Source organism: Oncorhynchus tshawytscha, linkage group LG19, assembly GCF_018296145.1.
Source record: "Oncorhynchus tshawytscha isolate Ot180627B linkage group LG19, Otsh_v2.0, whole genome shotgun sequence".
In the NCBI taxonomy this organism is placed as follows: Eukaryota; Metazoa; Chordata; class Actinopteri; order Salmoniformes; family Salmonidae; genus Oncorhynchus; species Oncorhynchus tshawytscha.
Window position 1 is genome coordinate 15,841,788 of NC_056447.1, and position 11,123 is coordinate 15,852,910.

At 41.4% G+C, this 11,123-nt stretch overlaps 1 protein-coding gene across 1 annotated transcript in view; it reads right to left on the reverse strand.

The window, feature by feature from the left end:
* brsk2a (BR serine/threonine kinase 2a) overlaps positions 1-9,631 on the reverse strand; it is a 512,190-nt gene extending 502,559 nt beyond the window's left edge. Inside the window, exon 1 of the mRNA XM_042302009.1 lies at positions 9,265-9,631. Coding sequence (XP_042157943.1) covers positions 9,265-9,358 — 94 coding nt within the window. The 5' untranslated portion in view covers positions 9,359-9,631. The remainder of the gene's footprint in view (positions 1-9,264) is intronic.
* Positions 9,632-11,123: the final 1,492 nt, after the last annotated feature.

Sequence of the window (11,123 nt, forward strand, 5' to 3'; positions counted from 1 at the left end):
GCTGTTATTATTCGTATCTCAGAGCCGTTTTCTGGATTAGTTAGAGCCTAATGTTAGCTAGCTGGCTGGCTGGCTCCCTAGCTGTTATTATTCATTATTATTATTCATATATCAGAGCCGTTTGCATTGCTAGTTAAAGCCTAATGTTAGCTAGCTAACGTTGAACCTGGTTGGTTAGCTCCCAGCAGATTCATGCAGAGTAGTAACGACATGATTTGGCACCATATTCATTGTTGTTTAACTAGCTAATTTTAGCTGGCTGGCTCGCTAGGTAATCTTACATGACATGCATGATCTTACATATTGTTTACCTAGCTAGGTTCATTGTGTACGCAACTAACCATTTTGGGTGCATTCGGAAATTCAGTCTGAGTATGCCAGAGTGCAGAATAACTGCCGAATTTACAAACGCAAATCACCCGTTGAATATGGCCGGTGTCAGTAAATGTCGGAAAAAAAGTGTAATGAAATTGTTGCCAGCAGAGCTGGTAAGGCTGTGTTCATGTTATCCATAGGTAAACAAATCAGCCAGAGTGTCAAGTGTGTGCTCTGAACGCCTCGAGAGCGAAATGAGATGTGTGGGGCTAAAGCTTAACCTGTCTAGGACTGGGGTTCTGCTAGCGGAATACCCCGCAACAGCCAGTGAAAGTGCAGGGCGCCAAATTCAAAACAACACAAATCTCATAATTAAAATTCCTCAAGCAACAAGTATTTTACACCATTTTAAAGATAACATTCTCATTAATCCAGCCACAGTGTCTGATTTCAAAAAGGATTTACAGCGAAAGCACCACAAATGATTATGTTAGGTCACCACCAATCCAGCCATTTTTTCCAGCCAAATACAGGAGTCACAAAAAGCAGAAATAGAGATACAATGAATCACGAACCTTTGATGATCTTCATCAGATGACACTCATAGGACGTCATGTTACACAACACATGTATGTTTTGTTCGATAAAGTTCATATTTATATCAAAAAAATCTGAGTTTACACTGGCGCGTTACGTTCAGTAGTTCTAAAACATGCGGTGATATTGCAGAGAGCCACATCAATTTACACAAATACTCATAATAAACATTGATAAAGATACGACTATTATACATAGTACTATTATACTATTATACATAGAACTTTAGATACACTTCTCCTTAATGCAACCGCTGTGTCAGATTTCAAAAAAACTTTACGGAGAAAGCAAATCATGCAATAATCTGAGTACAGCCTTTACACAACAAAGCATCCAAAAAGATACCCGCCAAATTGGGTAGTCAACATTACTCAGAAATAGGATTTTAAATATTCACTTACATTTGATGATCTTCATCAGTATGCACTCCCAAGAATCCCAGTTCCACCATAAATGTTTTGATTTGTTCGATAATGTCCATCAGTTATGTCCAAATATCTTCTTTTGTTAGGGCGTTTGGTAAAAAAAAAAATCCAAAAGCGCGTTCAGGTCGCGCTGAACATCGGACGAAAAGTTTAAAAAGTTCTGTTACAGCCCGTAGAAACATGCCAACCTAAGTATGGAATGTTAACATAAAACGTAATTAATGTTCCAACCGGACAATTCCTTTGTCTGTACAAATGAAGTGGAACCTTTCACGTGAGCGCGCCAGACCGAGGCTGTGGCACCACTCACTCAAAGAGCCCTTATGAGCCCTTATGAGCTCCTCCTTTAGAGTAGAATCCTCAAAACAGGTTCTAAATACTGTTGACATCTAGTGGAAGCCTTGGGAAGTGAAACACAACTAATATCACCCTGTATCTTCAATGGGGGCTGAGTTGAAAAACTACAAACCTCAGATTTCCCACTTCCTGGTTGGATTTGTCTCAGGTTTTCACCTGCCATATGAGTTCTGTTATACTCACAGACATCATTCAAATGGTTTTAGAAACTTCAGAGAGGAATAATATCCTTCCTCTCCAATACTAATAATAATATGCATATATTAGCATCTGGGACAGAGTAGGAGGCAGTTCACTCTGGGCACGCTATTCATCCAAATGTGAAAATACTGCCCCCTATCCCAAAAAGGTTAAAATGGTGTGAACGATGCTGAATGGGTGTAGACAAAGAAGAGCTCTTCACCAAAAGGCCATTTTCTCAAAAGTGAGTTTACAAGTTTATCAGCTTTCAAAGCTGAATGACTTTCCCATTGTTCCTAAAAAAATGCAGTGTTTGATATAGCATTTTGTAGCTATGAGTCTCTACTTTTATCCAATGTAAAACAACACTAAATTTTGCTACATAAGACCGATTTGAGCCGGTCGGTCACATATTATCACTTGATGAGAGAACAGTGTGTGCAGCCTTGAGGCAAAAGTCACATCATGCAGCCCATAGGCCTATACGTTTTGATTTCTAAGATATTCTAAGGTTTGCATCATTCACAACTAATGTTGCTCCATAACTCTAACTCTAGCATATATGACCTGCTTCAAATGTTCACTTTTATGCTCTACATTGCCACTTTATATGCGTACAGCTCTCGGGAACAGAAATAATATCCTTCCTATTTTATAAATCTCAGTTAAATTATATTCTTCTTACTATAAAATCATATAAAATAGCGGCACAGAATACATAACTATATCTTGTCTGCTAAATTAACTAGCCTACAGCCTAGGCTGCCATTGGAATGGTACATAGCATGATAACATACAGTAGGCTGACTCAGAATATGCTATTCTGTTCTTCTATGAATTCATTTTCTTCATATATTAACGTTTTTTTAGACCTGCTTAAAATAAATCATGGATTTATTGAGATGGTGTATATTAAATGGATTTAATATACTTTTTTAAAATGTAGATGTTCCAAAGGCGTGCAACAGCAACTTCTATGCGTGGAGGCCTAGAGATGCTAAGTGTGTTTATGTTAATTACTGGTCAATTATTGAGAGACCAGAAGTCATTCACATGACAGTCGCCAGCTGACAAAATGTCATGACCGCCACAGCCCTAGGTTCCACCATGGTTCCAGCACGACAACTGTATCAGTGGCTTCAAAATGGCTTCCATGATTCTGTGGCTTCAGCCCCAATCAGGACCCAGCCAAGCAGGAAGGCAGCATCTATGGATCCTTCAGGCCCCAGTGGATCCTTCAGGCCCCAGAAACCAGAGCGGCTAGAGCCGGAATGGCTCTGGTACTCAGGACACAGAAAAGCAATAAACCTGGGGGAGGACCCTTGTGTCTACATAGAGGGCTGGTAAAGAAAGAAAGAGATTGATATCGACAGAGACTGAGAAAGAAAAATAGAGAGATATGAAGAGGAAAGAGAGAGAGAGTAAGAAAAAAAAGACAGAGAAAGGGAAAGTGGGAGAGTGGTCTGTGATCCCTTGTAGAACGGTGTCATGGGTGTAGCTGTGTATCAATGTACTAGTTTAGTGGTGTATTATTGTAGCCAATGTATCAGTGTGTTTGGTGTAGCACTATAGCAGTGTACTGTAGCAGCCTTGGTCCCCTGTGTACCATGTGAGTGCGTGAGTGAGAGCTGAGGGGACTTTGGCTGTGCAGGGGATTAGGCCAGGAAGCAGAGCTAGAGCCAGTGCGTGTGTGTGCGAGTGCGCATGCGTGTCCAGCCCTAATCACTTAATGAATAGGGACCAGCTCCATGGCTCAGTGCAGGCCGGCAAGACACCCTAGGCCTAACTTCCACTCTCTTTTCGATTAATACCTCATAGCTTGGCTGGGACAGTCACCAGAGACAAGATCCTTGGCTGAGCAAAATTGTATCTCACCAGAGACAAGCTAATTGGCTGAACGCAACCGTCAATCTTAACAAAGACACGTTCATTGGCTAAACACAACAGTCAATCTCACCAGAGACAAAATCCTTGAATAAATAGTCACCAATCAGAGCATGGGACATTCACCAAAGTCCAACCCATTAGTCAAACCATGTCGCTATTCTCAGCAGAGACCTGTTAATCCCATTGGACAGAAACCGTCACCTTCCTCATCAAAAACAATGCCATTGGCTGAACCCAGCCCAGTGACCATTTCCCGAGAGAGGAGACAGATTAACAAGGGGTTAAGGTCACAGTTATGAACATTTAGGACACTAAAGAGGCCTTTCTACTGACTCTGAAAAACACCAAAACAAAGTTGCCCAGGGTCCCTGCTCATCTGCGTGAACGTACGTGCCTTAGGCATGCTACAAGGAGGCATGAAGACTGCAGATGTGGTCAGGGCAATAAATTGCAATGTTGCACAATCCCTCCATCAGTGCTCAGACTGTCCGCAATAGGCTGAGAGGCTGGACTGGGGGCTTGTAGACCTGTTGTAAGGCAGGTGTCGCCTATGGGGACAAACCCACCGTTGCTGGACCTGACAGGACTGGCAAAAAGTGCTCTTCACTGACGAGTCGCGGTTTTGTCTCACCAGGGGTGATGGTCAGATTCGCGTGTATTGTTGAAGGAATGAGCGTTACACCGAGGCCTGTACTCTGGAGAGGGATCGATTTGGAGGTGGAGGGTCTGTCATGGTCTAGGGCGGTGTGTCACAGCATCATCGGACTGAGCTTGTTTTTATTACAGGCAATCTCAACACTGTGTGTTACAGGAAAGACATACTCTTCCATCATGTGGTACTCTTCCTGCAGGCTCATCCGGACATGACCCTCCAGCATGACAGTGCCACCAGCCGTATTGCTCGTTCTGTGCATGATTTCCTGCAAGACAGAAATGTCTGTGTTCTGCAATGGCCAGCAAAGAGCCCAGATCTCAATCCCATTGAACACGTCTGGGACCTGTTGGATCGGAGGGTGAGGGCTAGGGCCATACCCCCCAGAAATGTCCGGGAACTTGCAGGTGCCTTGGTGAAAGGGTGGGGTAACATCTCACAGCAGGAACTGGCAAATCTGATGCAGTCCATGGGGAGGAGATGCACTGCAGTACTTAATACAGCTGGTGGCCACACCAGATACTGACTGTTACTAGAGGTCGACCGATTAATCGGCATGGCCGATTTAATGTTTTCATAACAATCTGTAATCAGCATTTTTGGACGCAGATTAACTTTGCACTCCATGAGGAGACTGCGTGGCAGGCTGACCACGATGTTACGCGAGTGCAGCAAGGAGCCAAGGTAAGTTGCTAGCTAGCATTAAACTAATCTTATAAAAAAACAATCAATCTTAACATAATCAATAGTTAACTACACATGGTTGATGATATTACTAGTTTAACTAGCTTGTCCTGCATTGCAAATAATCAATGCGGTGCCTATTAATTTATCATCGAATCACAGCTTACTTCGCAAAACGGCTGATGATTTAACAAACACATTCGCGAAAAAGAACTGTCGTTTCACCAATGTACCTAGCCATAAACATCAAGGCCTTTTTTAAAATCAATACACAAGTATATATTTTTTAATATATTTTTATATATATTTTTTTAAATATTTAGTTAAAAAATTAAGCAGGCAATATTAACTAGGGAAATTGTGTCACTTCTCTTGCGTTCTGTGAAAGCAGAGTCAGGGTATATGCAGCAGTTTGGGCCGCCTGGCTCATTGCGAACTGTGTGAACACCATTTCTTCCTAACAAAGACAGTAATTATTTTGACAGAATTTTACATAATTATGACATAACATTGAAGGTTGCGCAATGTAACAGCAATATTTAGACTTATGGATGCCACCCATTCGATAAAATACGGAACGGTTCTGTATTTCACTGAAAGAATAAAACGTATTGTTTTCGAAATGATAGTTTCCGTATTTGACCATATTAATGACCTAAAGGCTTGTATTTCTGTGAATTTATTATATTATGATTAAGTCTATGATTTGATATTTGATAGAGCAGTCTGAGCGGTGTTAGGTAGCAGCAGGCTAGTAAGCATTCATTCAAACAGCACTTTCCTGCCTTTGCCAGCAGGTCTTTGCAATGTTTGAAGCACAGCGCTGTTTATGACTTCAAGCCTATCAACTCCCGAGATTAGGCTGGCAATACTAGAGTGCCTATAAGCACATCCAACAGTCAAAGGTATATGAAATACAAATGGTATAGAGAGAAATAGTCCTATAATACCTACAACCTAAAACTTCTTACCTGGGAATATTGAAGACTCATGTTAAAAGGAACCACCAGCTTTCATATGTTCTCATGTTCTGTAAGGGTTTTCCTCCTCTTCGTCTGAAGGATCGGAGTACCAATATGTGGCGTGGTAAGTGTCCATGTCGTTTTTTAATAACAAAAATACTGAACACTATGAAATATAAAAACAATAAACGAATACGTGAAATGACAATACTGAAACAGTACCGTGTGGTGAAAAACACAGACACGGAAACAAACACCCACAAACAAACAGTGAAACCCAGGCTACCTAAGTATGATTCTCAATCAGAGACAACTAATGACACCTGCCTCTGATTGAGAACCATATTAGGCCGAAACATAGAAATCCCAAAATCATAGAAAAACAAACAGACTGCCCACCCCAACTCACGCCCTGACCATACTAAATAACGACAAAACAAAGGAAATAAAAGTCAGAAAGTGACATGTTCTGAGCAAGGAACTTAAACGTTAGCTTTTTTACATGGCACATATTGCACTTTTACTTTCTTCTCCAATACTGTGTTTTTGCATTATTTAAACCAAATTGAACATGTTTCATTATTTATTTGAGACTAAATAGATTTTTATTAATGTATTATTATTTCAGTATTGTTGTAATTGTCATTATTACAAATATATATATATATATATATATATATATATATATATATATATATATATATACAAATCGGTATCGGCTTTTTTGGTCCTCCAATAATCTGTATCGGTATTAGCATTGAAAAATCAGAATCAGTCGACCTCTGACTGTTACTTTTGATTTTGAACCCCCCTTTGTTCAGGGACACATTATTCCATTTCTGTTCGTCACATGTCTGTGGAACTTGTTCAGTTTTTGTCTGTTGTTGAATCTTGTTATGGTCATACAAATATTTACACATGTTAAATTTGCTGAAAATAAACGTTGACCGTAAGAGGATGCTTCTTTTTTTGCTGAGTTTATATGGCTGGATGGATGCCCCTTTCTTAAAAAATAGTTAGGGAATATCCACGTCGGACTCCTCAGAGTTATGAATGATAAGACTTATTTTATTTCAGCATTTTGGTAGAATTGTTATAGCATATGATGTCAGTGGGACATGGTTAATCTTATCTCATCCTTAGCTTCTGTTTGATGGATATCAAATATGTAACGGTGATTGTATTGTCTTATGCAGTTTGATTCTAGTACTGTACTTGTGGATATGAAACTACTCTCTCACAGTGTAAGTGTGTGCGTGCATGCATGCCTATTTGGTATTTGTGTGTGTGTGCGAGCGTGTGACCTGCACTTTTAACATCTTAGCATGACTCCCACTGTCCACCCTGTGTTGATATTGAGTTTATATTGAATCATATAGATTTACAACCCAGTCTTCTAATTAAGGCACTAGGCAGGGTTACTTTGTGTTTATACAAATTATTGGTAACCAACTATGTAGTAGTGGTCTGCTAGGTGTAAACATAAATAGAGAGTGTATGTGTGCATCTCAGCATTTCCATGCTATGGTTGTCTGTCTTTGCACATGTCTGTGTTCCTGTCTATGTGTGTGTAATTCTGTATGCATGCATGTGTTGCATCTTTGCAGCTGGACTATGTGTGTGTATGATGGTGTTTGGTTAGCATGTGGTGTGTTAGCCCAGGGAAATCCCACTCAGATAAATGATAGTGTGCTGTTGCTCTATTAATTGCCTACCATCTGTAAGCTGTTAGTGTCTTAATAACCATTCCACAGGTGCATGTTCATTAATTGTTTATGGTTCATTGAACAAGAATGGGAAACAGTGTTTAAACCCTTTACAATGAAGATCTGTAAAGTTATTTGGATTTTTACAAATTATCTTTGAAAGACAGGTTCCTGAAAAAGGGACATTTCTTTTTTTGCTGAGTTTACATAGCCTATGTTGTAGGGTATAGTTGCCCCTATATGCTGATCTTGGGTCAGTTTTGCATTTCCCCTTCCAATGGTAAATATGTGGATTGGGTGAGGGGAAGCTGATCCTAGATCTGTACATAGGGGAAACTTAACTCAGGAGTCAGAGCATACAGTATCAAGCGTCACAGCAGGACCGGCTGGCCTGGGTAGGAGAAGTGACGCCTATTGTGGCCGCTTTAGACAACAGATGGACAGAGAAAATCTCTCTCTCTCATTTTTGGGGCAGCGCACAGAGCGTGTTGCATCACTCTCCCCCTCTCATCTATGCCGGGTAGGGTCTGCGCCTGCCTTTGGGTCTGTTCCCAGCACCACGCTGCTGTAGCAAGTCACTGACTGCAAAGGACTCTAGCAAACATCCATAGCTACTGTAGGATAAACCTAATGACATCCATATACGTGTATTTCAACGAGACAATAAAACAGAAGCCTTGGTGAAACAAGAAGGCTGCTGGTCATTTATGTCAATCTCTGCTAAATAGACCACCAGAATAGACTTCTGCATAGCCTTTATTATCTATGACAGGTATAGCCTATACAGACTAAAACTAATGCGTTCTTATATGATCCTTTAACATGCCAGGTATATAGCCTTGATATCCACTCCTATTTGACAACGGAATATAGCCCTTAAAATAAACCATTGAACAGTTTGCCTCCTTCCAATACCAGTCCTATACGCTGGGCATTCTATGGGAGAGCTCACCATGGACAAATACACAGCCAGGAGAAACGTTGCGTTGCCTACTAAGAATAGATCAAGGTATCAAGGCAGATCAGGATTAGCTCTGCGTTGTGTGCTGAAATCACAGGACACACTGCGAGGCAATAAGGCGGACAAGGAGGGAGCAGGGAACAAGTTCGTTTTAATCACACACACATACACACACACACACAAACACATTTTCGCTGTGCGAGGACTGGAAACACACCCAATCTCGACCAGGGCTTCACAGACAGAACGCATATCAACTGAGCAGCCAGCATCATAAGCGCCCAAATACCCTCTCCTATCCCGCACACTGTTCCAGCACAATCGTGTGAGAAGCACTGCGCTCGAAAACAAAAACCCAAATTCGTTTAATAGGGGGGCAGATAATTGTCCGCAAACACAATCATCAGCTTTGTCAACCCACCAGACGAAATTAACTCACTGCAGAGAGCGGTCCGACAGCCCAGCCTATGCCATGTTTATGCAATTAGTGAACGCGAGAGAGGTGGATACCGTTAGGTTATGAGAAAGCTCAACCAACCTGTCTGTCCTTTGCCGAGCGTCTTTTCCAAGCGATACGGTCCCACGTAATTGACATGTTGAGCACCACTGTTGTCTTTCCCAGACGATGACATTTTGATTAGCGAAAAAAACACTTTACAAATAAAATTCCGAGAATAACACACAATCCTCTTGATCTTGGCAGGTCCAGGCGTTCTTTTTTTACTCCACAAACCCACTTGCCTATCCTCCCGTCTCTCTCTCGCTCTGCACTCACTCGGACTCTCTCTCTCTCGCGCTGTTTGGGTACGTAGGATTCTCTCTACCCCTTTCCTCTCGGTTTCCTGCAGATGCACGGAGAGTGCTTTAGCCTAGGATCCGAAAATCATTGTTGGTTGAGCCTGCAGTGCCAGTGTTCGCCTGTCGGGATGCTGTAGATGCGGTTGGAACACTTGCTGAAAGTGCAGACAGGGAGGTCCGCAGCATTTTTAGAATGATTGACAGGGAATCCGAACAAACACGTAGCTCGAAAATCCTGCCGCACCACCCACCTTGTTGCTGAAGCAACTTCTATTTGCAACAATAGTTGCAGACATTTTATGAAATCTCAGGGAGACACATTTTTTCCCACAGTTTTCACTTCAGAGTCTCAGACTCTCAGACCAGTATTCCTCTTAAAATGTAAATTGATTAATCATACCGTAGGCTACATTCTGAGTTTCTGTTGTATGGTATTGTCAATGTTTTCCAATGTCTGAAAAGTGTAGTAAGCATGGGCCTATAGGTGCTATTGAATGTAATAAATCTACTACCACGGTACCAGCATTACCATTCAGTTCTAATTGAATTTGCCACCCACAATTCCCACATCCCATGAAAATGTACCTCAACAAAGCAGCAAGGTCCTCCTTTGAACCCATATAGCCTGGGAACGGTGTTGTGTGTGCGTGTCAGCCCTGGGTTTCATTTCACAACCCACTGGTCTAAGACCTGTGACTGTGACCTGGTCCTGTGTCAGCCGACACCCTGAGAAGTGCAGGTGTCAGGGGATGGACGCCTGTCCAATGTCATGCTTTTCAGGTCTGACAGCACATGCACAGACACACTTATGCACAAGCACACAGACAACAGCATGGGATATTAGGGGTCATAAAGGCCATAAATGAACTGAAAGGGGGGGCCGAACACTTAACTAACACCTTGTTGAACGTGGGAACACCTGAACACAGAATTTTTGGGGGGAATGCATGAATGTGTGATTGATATACAGTACCAGTCAAACGTTTGGACACACCTACTCATTCAAGGGTTTTTCTTTATTTTTACTGTTTTCTACATTGTAGAATAATAGTGAAGACATCAAAACTATGAAATAACAAATATGGAATCATCTAGTAACCAAAAAATAATTAAAGAAATCAAAATATATTTAAGATTTTAGATTCTTCAAAATAACCACCCTTTGCCTTGATGATAGCTTTGCACACTCTTGGCATTCTCTCAGCCAGCTTCACCTGGAATGCTTTTACAACAGTTTTGAAGGAGTTCCCACATATGCGGAACACTTGTTTGCTTCTTTTCCTTCGCTCTGCGGTCCAACTCATCCCAAACCATCTCAATTGGGTTGAGGTTGGGTGATTGTGGCCTACCTGGTTAAATAAAATAAAGGTGAAATAATATAAAATTAAAATAAATAAAAAACAGCCTAGAACTGGATGACCTGCTCTTTCTAATCTTATCACTTCCCCAGCTCAAAGTGTGACTCTTGAATGCATGTCTAATGCCTGCATGAAAGCTTGATTAATTCAGTTCCTAACAGGAATTCACTCCAGAATATAATAGCCACTGTACTAACAGGACCCCTGCACTTTTTACTATCTGTCAAGGTGGGGGTTATAA